Here is a 17,469-nt window from a genome sequence, read left to right as displayed (position 1 = left end):
GTGTGTGTGTGTGTGTGTGTGTGTGTGTGTGTGTGTCTGTGTTAACAGCCACTTAGTTAAAGCCATAGCCTCAGGTCTGTGAAAAGCAGAACCCTTCTCACTCATTGATTTTCTAAATTAACTGAACCTGTGATCTGGGGATTCACATGGCCATTAGCTTCTTACGACATCATTAGTGATTTTCCACATAGATTCTTGTGTTTGCTGCTTATTGCTAAAGTCATGCCTGCTTTTTACATTTGTGTTGTAGGAAAATACACCATAGTCATGCCACCTGGAGGACAAGGGTCACAGGAAGTGGCACTTAAAAAATCAAGTTCTGATAACAGTATCAGGCATTCACCTGAGCCCAAGTGGAACAGGGGCTGCGGCTGTCACTGAAAACTGTTGTCACTTGTCTTGAGAGTTCCTGGGGCTCAGGGAGCCCTACTTAGGTGGCAAGTGGTGAATCAGGAGGGAAGGGGTGTCTCTTTCCACACAGAAGCTGGGTTTAACCTCAGGGCCCTGGACAACTAACAGAACACAGAGAAGTGGTGCCTCAGTGGCGCCCCCTGGCAGCAGTGATCAGAAGCTTTCTATAAACATACCGGCCCAGAGCAGGAGAGGGCACCGCTGTGGACGGCGGCTGATCACATCTGAGAAACCACCCTGTTCCTGAAGTTTCCAGGAAACATGAAAGAAGTGAGGCTGGACAGGCAGGGGTCCGGCTAGACCTGTCTGTCAGGGAAATGAAGTAGGTACAGTCAGCAGGAATTTCTCCATAGGCTAATTCCTTTGGAAAAATAGACATTTGCAATTGACTTTTAGTTGTGTCCTGAAGTTAGAATTAGTTGACTCAGCCTGTAAGAGACTGACTGAAGACCTTAACTCTAAAACAGACAGGCCCTTCGGGCGTATTAAATCACCTGGCTTTATTTTATTATTCTGGCTTTGTTTTGCTTTCTCATTCTTTCCCATTTTCTTTCTTTTCTATGCTAGGCAAACTCTAATTTTAGGGTGAGATGGCCTGCTGAGTAAATTAAACGATGACCAAAAGGGGTAGGGGAAGAAACTAGATATAGATTCTTCTAGCAACTTGTTTATTTACGCAAGACGGGTGAACGCGGAAGGGGAGTGGTCAGGACATGGTGCTGCCTCAGGGAAGATGGAGCCAAGATCTTCAGGCTCTCGTGCTGGGGGACAATCTTTTCAGACATGCTTATTAGCTCACTCTTCATGGCCCACTAAGCTTGCTTTTTATATATAACCCAGATCCACCTGCTTGGGGATGGTGCCACCCACAGTGGGCTGGGTCTTCCTAGATCCATCATTAATTAAGAAAATGTCCCATAAACATGCTTACAGGACAATCTATCTGATAGAGGCAGTTTTCAGCTGAGGTGTCCTCTTAGGTGACTTAGCTGTGTCAAGATAATAGCACAGTTCTAGTCAGCACAGTTACCCACCAGTTCTGACCTATTGATCTTCCGTCATAGGAGGGGCTTTGGGGAGGGTCGTTAGACCTTCACCTGAAACTAACTATGCATTCTTTCAAGTAATCCCTCTGTTATCGAAGGAGAGCTTTTGTGAGGTGGTTATCCATGCAGCTACTGGTGGGGTTTTTGGTGATACAGCTGTTGTTGATCATAAGAAATGGCCTGGGAGCTGGAGAGATGGCTCAGTGGTTAAGGGTCAAACTGCTCTTCCAGAGGACAGGAGTACAATTCTCAGCACTACACTCAGCAATTCACAACTGCCTGTAATGCCAGCTCCAGGGGATTTGCCGCCTCTGGCTGCCTCAGGCCCCGGCCGGCATTCGGTGCACATACCCACACACAAGACAAAATTAAAAATAAAAATAAAACTTTAAAAAGATAAGGAGCAGGGATTTCAAGAAAATTTCCACCCAGTCCAAAGTATTTTGTTTGCCAAGGCAAAAACTTGGGCTTTTTTCCATAAAGGTGTGTAGCCTCGGACCGTTTGCGGACACCCACCCAGGGCCAGCCAGGTTTTTAAAGGGTTTCCTGTGACTCCACTTGAGTGGGTAGAGCTCAGTCTCACAATCTCATACAATTGGCTGATCCAGAGCAGTGCAGTTCCTAGGGGGAAATGAAAGCCGAGTCTTATGTATTGTGACTTCAAGAAGGGCTAACTGTGGCGGAATTTGAATTTCTGCCTAGTGACTTCTTCATATTTTTGAAAATGGTGTCTTGTCTTATTTAGCCTTTTGATAATAGCAAATTTCTTTTACATTTTCACAATTTCCTTTTTTTTTTTTTTTAAAAAAAACTATCTGGTATTCATAAAGATGCACCTGCAGATGAGTTCCGTGAGTCAGAAGTGCCTGGTGTCAGCCTTGCTCTGCCTCCCAGGCTATCTTCGTGTAGCTGGTTTTTCTTTTCTTTTTGTTGTTGTTGTTTGTGTGTGTTTTAAATCACACCTCTTAATGTCCTGGACTGCTGCTGTACAGCCAATGGCTGAGTAGGGAGACAGAGGCGGGACTTTTAGATTGTGCATGAGCAAGGACCGGAGGGGCAGAAGAGAGAAGAGCCAGGACTCAGAGGGAGAGGATCAGATTTAAGAGCTGTAGGAGAAAAATCATTTAGCAATGTAGGTGAAAAGGAAAGTGGCTCTGTGTGGGGGCTGGGGGGAGGTGGCTACACAGAAGGTAACAGGGCAGCAAAGGTAAAATGTAGATTGAGAAGGTGTTAAGCCAGGAATACCAGAGGGGAATGTGTGCTAGCCGCCAGGAGGTTTCAAAGTGTTCAGCTAGTGAGCTAGTCAAGGCACATCAAAATTGAATGGCCTGTGTATGTCTTTCATTCGTGAACGCAGAACTCATGGAGGGTGCAGCATGTACACGACCCACCAGGAGCCAAAGTGGTTTAACTAGTCAACTGCTACAGGGTTTATTTAGCCTACACTTCCATGTCACAGTCCATCCTTGAGGGAAGTCAGGGCAGGAACCCGAGGCAGGAACTGATGCAGAGAACACTATGGAGGGATACTAGTTACTAGCTGCCTCCCGCTGGTTCACTCACTTGCCTTTCTTATCCAGCCCAAGCCTACCTGATCAGGGGTGGCACCATCTGCAGTGGGCTGGGCCCTTCTACATCTGTCAGCAATTAAGAAAATGCCCTCACAGATATGCCTACAAGTCAATCCGATGGAGGCAATCCCTCAGCTGAGCTCCCCTCTTCCCGGGTGTGTCAGGTTGACAACTGAAGCTAACGCTGAGGGTTTACTTTGGCTCACAGTTTGAAGGTACAGTCACCCAGCATGTCAGGAATGTCACAGCAGCAGGAGCCTGTGGCATATGCAGTCAGGAGGCAGAGGATGGGAGCGCCTGTGCTCAGCTCATTTTCTCTTTAAATGGTCTAGGATCCCTTCCTAAGGAATGGTGCTACCCACAGTGGGCTAATCTTCCCACGTCTCACCCTGATCGAGACAGTCCCCAACAAGCATGCCCAGAGGGTCATCTCCCAGATAATTGTAGCTCTCATCAAGTTGATAGTTGAGGTTACCCATCCTACTCAGTCTTCTGGAAACAGATTCCTAAAGGATCCTGAACCCCTGGAAGCCTTTTGAAATGGTGGCTGCTCAGTTCTCAGAGCTGAACCGCTTGGTGGGGACACGGGTTGTATAGCATTCTCCTTAATCCTCTGCTCCCCTCCCACACACTGTTACTTCTTTGCTTCCCTGTTGGTTTGGTCAGTCACTTAGATCTCTTACCTGCAAAGGACCTATATGCAAACACCCTAAGTTCAGCCTCAGTGAGGTGACATGGTCACCCCACTGAGAGACCCAGGTTAGTAACTTGCTTTAGGTAACATCCAGCTGCTATGCAGAAAAGCCGTAAAACACAAGTCAGATGCAGTATGTTGGCTCCAGGGCTACTCTCCAGACCAGCACTCCACCCCAGTGCTCCTCGGCACAGTCTTTGTATCCCCAGCATCCTTCCTCTGCCTGTGTCAGCTCTCACCTGCTGGGTATCCTCCTGCAGCCACCCAGGTCTGCTTCCCCTGGCTGGTTTTCCTCCTCTGCATCCAGTTCTTGCTGTCAACCTGGATGACTTGGACACACACAGGAGCTCAGGTGGCATTGCCATCTTTGACATCACAACTGCTCACTCAAAGCCTGGGCCTCAAACCCTCCACCCCCAGCACCCACAATTAGTGTGATCTGAACTCTTGCCTCTCTGGAGCTTCAGATGTTCTCAGCTGGTTTCCCGGCATCTCCCCTGGGTCTCAGCGTGCCCCTGTGGATTTAAGCTGATTTCTAACCCTCCACCCTTTTGTGTCTCATCCAGTAAAGAGTATCACCCACCCAGACATGGCAGTCACGCTTGAACCTCCTCTCCCACTGTCTCTCCATCCTTCTAGCATCTCTACACTGTGAGATCAGTCTCCCCAAGGGATCTGCACTCCATCCATCCCTGTCCATTGTCACCACCGCTGCCTCCACCCTCGCTGTGTTTACCCCAGCCATACCCAGTTATTGCCATCCCAAACCCAGTTGTTGCCCCTCAACCAGGTTACTGCCCCCTAAGCCCAGTTATTGCCCCACCCAAACCCAGTTACCATCCTCACCTATACTCAGTTGCTGAACTGATACATCTGTTGCTGTGCTAGGCTCACTTCAGCTGGTGCTTCTCTGATATTACAGAGCAAGACACCGCCACCCCTTTCCGGTTACAGATGTGTTGATTTGCACTTGTTTCTGTCACACGCTCTTTTCCACACTTCCTCGCGCTCTGACTACCTTGGTCTCTTTCAGTTCCTCCCACAGTCTGGGACCCTGCTGGGCTTTACACAAATCGGTCCAGCTACTGGAATGCCGTTCCCGGCACTCATGACCTAGCCACCTCCCACATATCAGGTCTCAGTTGAAGTCACAGAAAGGCCCTAATTCCCACCCGACCTGGGTCCTTCCCCCATTACTTTCCTTGTAATGTTCCTTATAGTCTGTCAGTACATGTCAGTACATGTTAGTGCTCTGTCAGTGCATGTTAGTGCATGTCAGTACATGTATAACTCTTAGTGCCTGTGCCAGACCAGGTTGGGCTTCCTGAGAGCACAATGGTTTTGCTCAGGGGAACTTACTCTCACGAAGCCAGTGCCATGCATGACACAGCAGAGAGAGAGAGTTGGGGATCCGAGCTAGGCTGATCTCCATCAAAGTGATGTCTAGCTTTCCTAAGCCTCAGATTAGACTGAGCCACACTTCCTCTTCTTCACTACAAAGAGAAGCACGCCTCAGGACCGTCTTCCTCTCTCCTTCACTCCGTCTCTAGCTCAGGCATATAATTTCAGGTACAGCTGCCAACAGAACAAAACCTCACATGTCTTTGGTGTGTCTTTTGTCACGTGTGTTTGGTACTGACACGGTCTGTCATGTGAGGATCCAAAAAAAAAAATGCAAGCTCTGTTGCCAATATTCTTGCTATTGACTGCAGCTGGAGGAAAAAGAAGTGTGACCAGAAAGATTGTCACCAAAATAAATCCACAGCCAATTAGGTCCTACACAGTGCCCAGTAACAACCCTATGAGCTTGCTTATGGCAATAATATGATGGTAAAACATTTTATAATGGAAACACTCAATGAAAGGGGTTGGGATACAAATTATAGCACTGGCAGGCTTGGAAAATAAGCAGCTACTTAAAGTGTGGAAATAAGATGCATTAATGTGACGGAATGTACAAACAACCAGTCCACAATAACTAGTTAGCTCAGATGTGTAACAGTATCCATAATCACGTGACGTGAGCCCTGCTGGATTTACAGCATGGAGCTAATGTGATTATCTCCGAGTTACAGATAGTTATTCTTTTGTGTGTATGTTTTTTTTTTGTAATGGTCACAATTAATCTTTTCTAAAGTGAGGTTATTTATTTCTTTATAAAATGAAGGCAGGGGCTGGAGGTTCCCAGGGCTGTTCCCAGGCGTCTAAATTCTACCGCCTCTCTTTCTGTCCTTACACTACACTCCAACAGACGTGCGTTGGCTGGGCACTGTGTGAGAATTTATTTGGGATATTATTTACAAAGTTTATGTCTTAGGGTCACATATTATACTTGTGTTTAATCTAGGGGATTGATTTATTGTTTCATATTTGTCAGGTATTTCCCTTCCTCCCAGCCCTGGGATGATTTACATGAGGGAAGGGCCCGATCTGTATTCTTTGGAGAAATTCCCCTTTATACAGTGTAACCCCAGTGTGTACACAGAAAACCTTCTAATCACCGGGGGATGCAAAATAACCCACTCTGAGGTTTTTAGTCTCACACCTGTTGCAACAGCTGCTGCTCAGAAGATTTGAGAGAAAGATTAGGATGTGGAGAAACAGGAGACCTGTGCATGGCCGGTGTGAGTGGAAACTGGCACAGCCATTATGGAAATCAGTATGGAGGTTCCTCAAAATATTAAAGGTACAACTACCATAAAACCCAGCTATCTTACTACTGTATATCTAAAGGAAAGAAAATCAATTCGTCAAGGAAATATGCACATTATTAACATGTCTACCACAGTGTCATTCAAAACAGTAAGTAGATAGTGACCTGTGACCATCCACAGGTGAAGGGCTAAGACAATGTGGTAGATACATAATGGAAAAAAAAAACAGGAAGAGCTTCCAAAACCAGGAATGACTTGTCATCTCTGAAGTGAAATCAGGGAAGGGGTGGAAGATGTATGCCACACAAGCTCATTTGTGTGCAGAATTTTAAAAAGTTGGGGGAGAGGGTCACAGAATGGTGATCAGTGGGGGGAGAGGATCACAGAATGCTTATCGGCGGGGGGTGGGGGGTGGGGGCTAGAGAATGGGGTGAATGGGAGGTGCCGACCAAAGGACGGCCACATTTCAGTTAGATGGAGGAGGCAGTTCAGAGGAGCTCACTAAAAACACACTCTCTGTGTGCTTGAACATGGCCGAGTAGGTTTTATGTTCTCCCAGCAATAAGTGTATGAGGTAACTCATGTGACTAGCTCGGCTGTTCTGCAAGGAGTATATGTTTTACTGGGTTTATTCTGTACACTGGAAGTAAATGCAGGTATAATTCAGTCACTAAAAACAAATAAAAAAGAGTTGCCAGAAAAATAGAATTTCAGCCCACACATCCAAATTAAATACCCTCAAAGCATGTTTTAAAAGGTATTGGAGGCCTGATACTTCCACCAACTCTTTTTTCTTCCTTCCTTCCTTCCTTCCTTCCTTCCTTCCTTCCTTCCTTCCTTCCTTCCTTCCTTCCTTCCTTCTTTCCTCCTCCCTCCCTCCCTCCCTCCCTCCCTCCCTCCCTCCCTCCCTCCCTCCACCCCTTCCTCCCTCCCTTTATCCTACATTTTTTTCCCGAGACAGGGCTTCTCTGTATGGCCCTAGCTGTCCTTGAACTCACTCTGTAGATCAGGCTGGCCTCGAACTCACAGAGATCCAACTGCCTCTGTCTCCTGAGTGCTGGGACTAAAGCTAGGCATTGCTGCTAACACCAGTTTGAAGTCTAAACCAGCTCATTTGGGAAGACAAGGGTGATGTGGGACTCACAGCCTTTGCTTCCTCAAGTCCCGTCACAGCTGTGTGGGACCCTGGCTGAGGAGTCAGCCATTTCCCCAAGGACACAGTTCCTTTGAGTGAATGGTATCCAGAAACCAAGAGTTGGGGGCCTGTGAGCTGGCTCAGCGGGGAAAGGTGCTTTCCTCCAGACTCAGTGACAAACTGAAATTCCATCCCACAGCTCACATGGTGGAAGGAGAGGACAGCTTAGTTCAACAAGTTGTCCTCTGATGTCCACATGTTACCGTATAAAAACAAACAAACAAACAAACAAATGACAAGAGATGGAAGCTATACCCATTGCTTCTGGGGCATATCACTTCTGAAACCTTCAAATGGATAGGAATAAGAAATAAATATGTTATATATTTATATGTAAAAACATACATATTTATATTATATACTAATATACATAAATATATATTTATAGTATAAACATATACTATATATTTCTACATATACACATGCATATGTATACATATGTACATATATATTTCTACATATACATATATAATATATTTATGCATATAACTAATATATGTTTAAGCTAAGAGAATTTACATTATTGATAACTCAAATTTAAAATCACATATTTTGAAAAATGAAATATATTAATTATTTGATAATTTTATACAATGTATTTTGGTCATATTCACCTCCTCCTTCCCCCTAAGTCCTTTCAGACCCACCTCCACCTCCTCAATTCCTCAACTTTGTGTCTTCAGTTTTAAAAAAATATATACCCCACCAAGTTCAATGTCTACTACCCATATACCCCTGTGTGTCCATTTGGGTCTAGTTGACCTACCAAGAGCCACACCATGAAATACATTCCTCTCTGCAGAAGCCGTCAACTCTCCTCAGTTCAGTGTAACAGTCCTTCACTGGAGGAAGTCAGGGCAAGTGCTCAAGTTATAAAACCCGTAAAACTGAAGCAGAGACAATGGAGGAAGGTTGCTTATGGCCTTAGTCCTCCTGGCTCACGCTGAACAACCAAGGACCATCTGCTCAAGGGTAGCATTGCTCACAGTGGGCTGGCTACCCCCACATCAATCATCAGTAAAGACAATGCCCTACAGACATGGCCACAGGCCAGTTTGATCTGGGTAAGTCATCAGTTGAGACTGTCTTCTCAGGTGACTCTTGATTGTGTCCAGTTGACAAAAAAAGCTAGCCAGGACACTGTGTGGGCTTGTGACCCTCTTCCCTGCTCTGCACTAATGTGCTGACTGGATTAACCTTGTGCAGTACCCACAGCTGCCCTGTGGTTGCTGGAGTCATGGGGACAGAAGACAAGGCTTCACTCTGGTCTTCTACAACCTCTGGCGCTTACCTTCTGCCCACGGTTCCTGAGCCTTGGAGTGTGTGTGTGTGTGTGTGTGTGTGTGTGTGTGTGTGTGTGTGATGTAGATGTTCTGTTTGTGGATAATCAGTCCACTGATACTTACTCTGCATACTTTGACTATTTGTGAGTTTCTTCATTAACCAAAGAAACTTCTCTGGTGAAGTTTGAGAGCCGTACGATATGCAGGCAGGGACATACGAGTTTACAGGGCAGCTTGACTCTAGGTCCATTTTGCAGACAATAGGAGTAGGTTCACCTCTGTGACCTGTGATCCCCAAGTGTGGGTTCTTGGCCAGATTTACTTTACCAGGTATGTGTTTTCTTCTGTGGAGTGGTGGCTTGCTCCTGGGGATCATGGCAGGATTTGTTTGAACTGGGGTTTTCAAATTGCAACTCTAAGAATTCATTTATAAACTAGAGATTTCTATAAAGGAAAAAAAATCTTAGCATTAGATGTCCCCTGCTCTCTCTCTCCTCTCACTCCTTCTTTCCCCCCTCTTTCTCCCATCCCCATTCCTCTTCCTCTTTCCCTTCCTCTTCCTCTTCTTCCTCCTCTTTAGGACCTTAAACATAGCTTATATTCGCCATTCACAACTGGGTTTCCCATGCTTCTTTGCATCCTTGTCAGAGGATGACAGTTCTATTGCTTCTTTGTGTATGCCACATGCTCACAGAGGGAAGCCATGTCTCTTAAAGATTGAGCAACATGTGAAAACATATCTACACGCACCTCACCCATGTGGATTGGTTCTAGTATAAATGTCTGCACTTGTACTGGGATCTGGTGCTCCTGTGCAGGTGTCTCCACAATGACTACCTTCCTTACCCTCACAGTGCGTCTCTGCCATATAACTACTCACAGAGCACTGCTACTGTGTAACTGCTTCTGGGTCTCCACTATTCCTTTCTTCCCATTAGCTTCTCGGCATTGGTCTCTACAAACTGCCTCTTCCTGTATGACAGGCTTATTTTTGAAGAGACTTGGAATGTTCCCTTTCTTTTTCTCTTTGCAATGCTGGGAAGCAACCCAGGGCTTTGCACATGATAGGCAAGCACTCTAAAAGCAAGTTGCACCTCTGGCCTGAATGCTTTCTCTTTACTTAAAATCTTGAAGTTTTCCTGAGATGACTCAGAGCTGAGCACACTGGATTATTTTTTCTCAGAAACTTGGTGTGTCTCTTAACAGGTAGAACAAATTTTTCTGTTACTTCTAGTATCTTTTTTATGTAACTTTAAATATTAATTCTGCTTGGTCGCTGTAGGTTTCTTCTTCCAGGACTCCCATCACACACGAATCAGCTTTCTCTTTATGTTTTCATCTTCCTGTTTGGTGGATGTTCTGGGTTTTGCTATGTGACCTTCATTGCATGTTTGTTCTGTATCTATCATCCCTGTTTAATGTGCATTTTTTTTCTTTCTAAGGTATGTCTGTCATCTTAAAATCTATGTCCACTTCTAGCCCGAGGTTTTCAGTTCTTACGTGTGCTGTAATTGCCTGGGTTCTTGCTTGCGTGTGTGTCTGTGTGTCCTATGCATGCAGTGTCCTCAGAATCCAGAAGACGTTGGATCCTCTAGGAGTGGTGTTGCATACGGTGTGAGCAACCCTTTAGGTGCTGGAAATTGACTTGGGGTTCTCTGCAAGAGCAGGAAGTGCTCTTCACTGGTGAGCCATCTCTCTAGCCCCCGTGCTATATTTTCGCTTAATTTTATTAAATTAACGTTAAGCTGCTTTCAAAAGGCATTCTCTTCTTATGTATTCCTAGAGGAGAATTTTAATTAGATACTATGCTGTACTACCATTTTCTGTATTCTATTTCTCTTGTGTGTACATATATGTACAGGTATATATGTCTGTGTGTGCCATATGTGCATACCATATGTGCACACCCATGTGTGTGTATGTGTGTACAGCTGTGCATGAGTACATGCCTGTGTGTGTGCATGTGGGTGCACTATATATGTTCATGCATGTGTGCATGTGTGTGTGTGTCTGGGTATGTGTGTGCATATGTACGTGTGTGTGTGTGTATGTGGGTGCACATATGTATGTGTACATTCAGGCATGTGTGCATTTGTGTGTGTTCACATACGTGCCATACACAGGAATGGTGGTCAGAACTTTCGGAAGTCAGTTTTCTCCTTCCACCTTCTTGAGGTAGTGTCTTCCTGTTGTTGCTCCTGTCCTGTGACCTCCCGATCAGCTGGCCTTTCAGATGCCAAACAAGTCTCCCATCTCCTCTCCCATCTTCCTGTATAAGTACTGAGGCTGCAGATGCATATTGAGTCTGGCTTTTCCACATGGGTCCCAGGGATCAGACTCAGGTTGTCAGGCCTGAGCAGCGAGTGCCTTTGCTCACGGCTCCATCTTGCTGAACCTGTACTTCTTATTCTTGTGGAAACTATGAAGATCTGTGGATGCCCTATGGTTCATGATAAAACACATGTGCAGAGCTCTGGACAGTTCTGGTGCGGGAAGGGTAAGGTGGCTTCGGTTGCTTATGGTTTCTTAGTTCGAGGGTGCGGGATTAATTAGTTTTGCTGTGACCAAGGACTCTGCAGGAACAACTTCAGGGAGGAAGGTTTTGCTTTGTGTTACAGTTTGAGGGTACAGTTTATCATTGTGGAGAAAACATGATGGCAGGAGCTGAAGCAGCCAGTCACATTGTGTGCACAGTCAGAAAATGGGGGGAGGCGGGCTCCTATTAACCCTCAAGGCTAGACCCCACTGACTTACTCCCCCTGGCAAGGCTGGGTTTCTGAGAGTTTCTACAAAGCACTAGCCAAGGACCAAGTGTGCAAACACACATGTCAGTAGGGGTGGGGGGGACAATTTGTGTTCAAAGCACAACAGGTACCTTCTTCCCTTGTGCAGAGGGGCTGGCGAGCGTGCTGTCCCTTGGCTCTGTGGTCACCCCGCCCCTCTTTCTGTACCCTCAGACTTAAGGAACTCTTGCCTTGTCCTGGTGTTTGGGGACAGTGAGAAATTACCTGCTGCTTTCCGGATGAACCGGGGTAAAATTCTGTTCTGAGCCATCTCCTTTGCAACGGGGCTTGTTTCACCCATGGCACCTTCTGACAGCGAACCCTGCCAAACTGAGGGAGGTTTAGTGGCAAGGATCAGCCCATACTTCTGGCTCTCATTGGCTAGAAGGTAAATACTAGATGCTGTATGCCAGACAAAATGCCTTCACCAAAACTGGGGAAGTTGGCTTAAATTGGGTCACTAAGAAGGGAAGTTAGAACTGAAGTGCAGTGAGGACGGATGGACATGAAGCCAGGAGGCTGAAGGTAACCTGGGCATGCTTTCCACATAAAATGACAACTTCCCAACCCCCCCCCCCTCCCAAGCTCTCTGTTCCTTTAGAGACTGCCCTACCTGGAAGACCTCCCCACACCCTGGAATTCGTGGAGCCTGACCTCCACAGTCCCAGCCAAACTCCCTCTCCTCATCACCAGGAAACACCTGCCCCCAGCCACGAAAGAGGCCATAAAAATGTAAGAAAACCAATGCAAAAATTTATATTTTATTTGAATTCAAAAAATTTAAAATTGCTTTCAAATTCCGGAAAGGACCATAATGCAGAACCCCAGGGGGGGAAGCCTCATATACAGAGACAGATAAATTAAATGCACACACTGCAGACAGGCCAAGAAGGGGTGTAGATTACATATTTACAGCACGGGATGCTTTCTGAAAACCATATTTATACATTTTATTACATTTACAAAAAGGCTCCCACACCATTTACCTACAATAATGAAAAAAATGTACACCTTTTTTTCTGTCTTTTTTTTGGTACTGTACAAACTTTGTATAATAAAAATATATCTCTGTACAAAAGATTTTTTTTTGTTTTTGTTTTACTTTTTTTTTTTCCTCATGGGATGGAGGTGGTAGGTACAGGGTATGGATGGTGGGTGAAGGGCTTCATCTGTCTTGTTCCCTTCTGAGCCCCTGGGGATGAAGAGACAGTGCCCAACGCCAGAGGGAGGGTGACACACAGCAGGTGCTGGGTACCCACCAGCCTTTGCTCCTTGAGTGTCTCCTGAGATCTCCCAAGTATACACAGGGGAGGGAGCGAGGCAGGGCTGAGTGAGCACACTGGGTTAGCTTTGGGGAAGAAGGGGGAAGGAGCCTGAGAACCTCCTGCATTCACCACCAAGGGCAGAATGAGCATGAACTAGTTTGTCTAGGCTGGTCCTCTCCCACCGGGTGTAGGGATGCAGAGTCCCAGAGGGCCAGAGGGTGTGTGGGCAGGAGTAGGCCTGCCCTTGTGGTCTTCAATGTACCTGTTGGAAATGGAGAACCCCTCACTTCAGCCCATTCTCATTGAGCTCTTTTAATTGTTCCTGTGAGCGGTGCAGCTCTCCCTGTTCATCCCTAAACGCATTCTGTTTGTTATTTCTGTATGTCCTGCAAGCGTCGGAGGCTGCCGTTCACACGGAAGCAGGCGTGTATGCTCATGGAGACCTTCCGTAGATGTGGAAAAAGTGAATCTAAATGTCATTATGTTGATTTCTAAACTCACGAGCTTCCCCAACACACTCATTAGGAATTCATTAATGACCTAAACACAGTGACATTGTCTAAATCAGTGGTTCTCAACCTTCCTAAAGCTGCCACCCTTTAATACAGTTCCTCATGTGGTGGTGACCCCCAGCCAAAAGATTATTTCCGTTGCCTATTCATAACTGCAATTTTGGTACTGTTATGGATTATAATGTAAATATCTGATATGCAGGATGGTCTTAGGAGACCCCTGTGAAGGGGTCACTTGACCCACAAAAGGGTTGTGATCCACAGGTTGAAAAACACTGGCCTAAGTGACTCTTGAGCCACCCACCAGGAGCTGGAGAGAAGGTGACTTCATTCAGTTCTCTTGATTAAGGGGCTGCCAGGTCCTCTGCTGTGGTTGCGGGCCATTGGAAGCCAAGGGGCAAGCACCAATTCAGGAGGCTGGGGCTCTGGTGCTTGATCTGGTGCTGCCCAGGCACGGACAGCAACATTCAGATTAGACACGCACTTCCTCTTGTTGAGACTCCCCTACCTTCCTGCCTTTGGTGCCTCTTGTAGACACGAGTTTTCTGGCAGCAGGCGCGGTAGGCTTGAGGGTCAAAGAGATTCGTGTTCACATCTCCGGTGTTCTCGGTGGCTCATGCTTCCATCTTCCCTGACCTCTGAATGGAAATAGCAAGTCCTGCTTTGGTGGTGTTTTAAGAACTAGAAATGACATGTAAAGAGTCAGGCACGGAGAATAAGTCAGTAAGCGGTGGCCACCACCTTTTGGGAGCCAGGACTGGTTTGCTCCTGTCCTCTCCGGGGTGTGCTGTCTGTTCTGTAGAGGTCTTTTTCTATTCTCTTGGTCAGCTGACAGCCAGATGTGATGCTAGGCTCCTGAACCAGATTCCTGTTCTATCCCCCAACTCCACCATGACTTTACCCTTCTTTGCCAAAGCTGCCCAGGACCCCAAATGACTTTTTATTTTACTGGGTTTAGAACTCAATGCCATTGTGGTTGAAAAACATTTGCATCGATTACCTAATTAGATCTGAAGACTTTACCCCCTTCTCTTCCAGGTAATCCTTGCTATAGTTGTGCAAATAGGGCCACCCCTGCAGCCAGGTGGCTTCTGCATGCTGCCTTCCATGGGATGTGTCCTTCTTACTCATTCTCCGGGTCCCCATGCATGGGGACATGTTGGTTTGAGAGGTAATGATGCCTCTCTCATCATTTCCTCTGGGTTTGTGGGGAAGAGTGTCTAGGGCATCTACACACACACACACACACACACACACACACACACACCCTCGCATGCATACACTTCCCTTTTTTAAGCCTCTGTGGTCTCTTCCGTAGGACACAGTGAAGGAGAGGCTGGGTGTGCTCAGGTGCACACCCCTGTTTTTAATCCGTCTGCCTTCCTCCAGCTGCAGCCCTCTTCCTCTACTGCCCTACACCAGGGCATCGTGGAGTCCTCTCCAGGGTGACAAGCACAGATGGAGGCAGGGCGGGCAAGGGCCTGAGTCCCAGCAGTGGCAGACGTAGGCGGAGGGACAGACGAAGATGGGCACTGGGCGCTGTGCTCAGGGGAGCTCCTTCCTGCCCCCTGGGGAGCTGGGAACCAACAGACCACACACACAGCAGGTAGTGGAAGAGAGAAAGGAGGGGTGAGGTAGGGTGTGAATAGAAGTGGGAGGGGGGGTGACAAAGAGGTAAAGCCAAGCAGGAGGAAAGAACAGAAGGGTGTCAGTTGGTTCTGTCTTTCAGTTTTGGATTTTAGTCTTCTTAAACTGGGGATGGGAATGTGTTGGAAGTGTGCACAGCGGTAGAGCACTTATTACCCAACCCCTTCATGTGTGTGTGTGCATGCACACCTGTGTATGTGCATGTGTGCGCACACATGTGTATGTATGTCATGTCTGCATGTTTGCATATGCACGGGCAACATAAAGTGCAGTGCTCATGCATGCATACATGTGTGTGGAGGCCAGACGTTGATTCTGGAACCTTCACATGTCAATTAGTCTGGCCATCATCTTGTTCCTGACACCTCTCTCTGCCTCCCCAACAGTGGAATTCCAGATGGTTGCCACATCCCCCTGGCTTTTTCCTGGCTATGTCTTTTATTCCCTTGTGGGTCAACTTTCCTACTGCAGTTCAGATTCTGACCCACTCTTCTTAGATACACGGCCTTGTTCAAGTTTTTTAATGTTTACGTGCTTAACTTCAATTGTCTCATCTGCAGTGAGGGCGTGATGAGGGGGTGTCCCTGTGTGCAGGAGCAGTGTGTACATAGGTCCCTATGTCCCCTGCAGAGCCAGTCTGTCTCCCACCCTCCTCCAGACCCCAAGTCTCACCGGCTGCTGGCGGCGGGGCTCTCGGTGGCGGTGGCAGCTGCAGCCAGGCCTGGGGGCTATACCGCAGTACACACTGTGCTGACTGTGAATTCCGCCTCGTTGCTCATGATGTCTGTGGGCTGGATGTTGCGGTCATACATGGGGTTCTCGAATGTGGCCCGCACGTTTGTGTTCTCGTGGCCAGCATAGCCATTGAATGGAACTTTGGGTCTTCTCCTGGGAATAAGAGACCTTGAATTAAAAGATGACACAGGATCCAAAGCAAGAGAGGAGAGGAGTCTTTTCTCCCTTTAGAAAGTTACATTCTTCTGAGTCAGGAGGATGCTGGGTGGGGTGGGCTGGGCTGGGTCGCTCTCCCTGGCCTCTGCCTTCAGGGTACTAGGTCTGGGTACATAGCTGAGCCCCCTGGGTTTTGCTTTCAGGGTACTAGATCTGAGTACAAAGCTGAGTCCCCTGGGTTTGGCTTTCAGGGTACTAGAACTGGGTACACAGTTGCTTTCCCTGGTCTCTGCCTTCAAAGTACTAGGTCTGGGTACAAAGCTGAGTCCCCTGGGTTTGGCTTTCAGGGTACCAGGTCTGGGTACAAAGCTGAGCTCTCCTGGCCTCTGCCTTCAGGGTGCTAGATCTGGGTATACAATTGTTCTCCCTGGCCTCTGCCTTTAGTGTACTAGGTCTGGGCACATAGTTGTTTTCCCTGGCCTTTTGCCTTCAGGGTACTAGGTCTGGGTATACAGTTGCTCTCCCTGGCCACTGCTTTCAGAGTACTAGGACTGAGTACACAGTTGCTCTCCCTGGCCTCTGCCTTCAGAGTACTAGGCCTGGGTATACATAGGTACACAGTTGCTCTCCCTGGCTCTGCCTTCAGGGTACTAGGCCTGGGTCACAGCTGAGCCCCTGGCCTCAGCCTTCCCACTACCTGTGTTTGTAGAGATAGAGGACAAAGCCAGCAATGATGAGAGCGATGAAAGGCACCAGGATGGCAGCGGCCACTGAGCTGCTGTTGGAAGCAAAGTTTCTGCCGAGGCCATCGTTATTTTTTGTCAACCCGTTGCCATCTGCAAAGTGCGGAAACATAACACTCAAGTCACAGACTCACCCTGAGGTGATGCTCCCTGCTGGCCACTCTAACCCCCGAGGTGGTGCTCCCTGCTGTGGTGCTCCCTGCTGGTCACTCTACCCTGCTGCCCGTCAGGTACTGTCAAGTGCTCTAGTTCAGCCGGCAGAAGCCTGTGCCCAGACAGCAGCTGCCTGCCTCACACACTCTCAGATGGCTCCCTGGAAGCCCATTCGAATTTGCCTCTGGTCATGTTGTGTCCAGAGGATTGTGCCTGGAACACAGCTATCCCTGGGGGTCCCAGGGGAGACAGCTGGCAGATGAACCTGAAATCGTTATCTCTGAACATAACCTTCAAAGGGTGATGTTCTTTAGAAGTTTCTCTGATTTTCTTGGCCATCAAAGCCTGTTATCAGATGAAAACATTCATCAGATGGAGCCACGATGTGTGTGTGTGTGTGTATATATGTGTGTGTGTGTATGTGTGTGTGTGTATGTGTGTGTATGTGTGTGTGTGTATGTGTATGTGTGTGTGTATGTGTGTGTATGTGTGTGTGTATGTGTGTGTGTATGTGTGTGTATGTGTGTGTATGTGTGTGTGTGTATGTGTGTGTGTATGTGTGTGTATGTGTGTATGTGTGTATGTGTGTGTGTATGTGTGTGTGTATGTGTGTGTGTGTAT

General features: G+C 47.2%; 1 protein-coding gene across 1 annotated transcript in view; it reads right to left on the bottom strand.

Moving 5' to 3' along the window:
* Positions 1-15,789: 15,789 nt before the first annotated feature.
* Csmd2 (CUB and Sushi multiple domains 2) overlaps positions 15,790-17,469 on the bottom strand; it is a 583,606-nt gene continuing 581,926 nt past the window's right edge. The window contains exons 69-70 of the mRNA XM_028759696.1: positions 16,650-16,788; positions 15,790-15,949 (exon numbers count right to left, since the gene is read on the bottom strand). Of these exons, the coding sequence (XP_028615529.1) occupies positions 15,790-15,949; positions 16,650-16,788 (299 nt within the window). The remainder of the gene's footprint in view (positions 15,950-16,649; positions 16,789-17,469) is intronic.

The sequence above is a fragment of the Grammomys surdaster genome, unplaced genomic scaffold (assembly GCF_004785775.1).
Source record: "Grammomys surdaster isolate TR1022 unplaced genomic scaffold, NIH_TR_1.0 126313, whole genome shotgun sequence".
NCBI classification, from domain to species: Eukaryota; Metazoa; Chordata; class Mammalia; order Rodentia; family Muridae; genus Grammomys; species Grammomys surdaster.
Note: the sequence above shows the minus strand (reverse complement) of the source record. Positions and strands in the feature narration are given on the sequence as shown.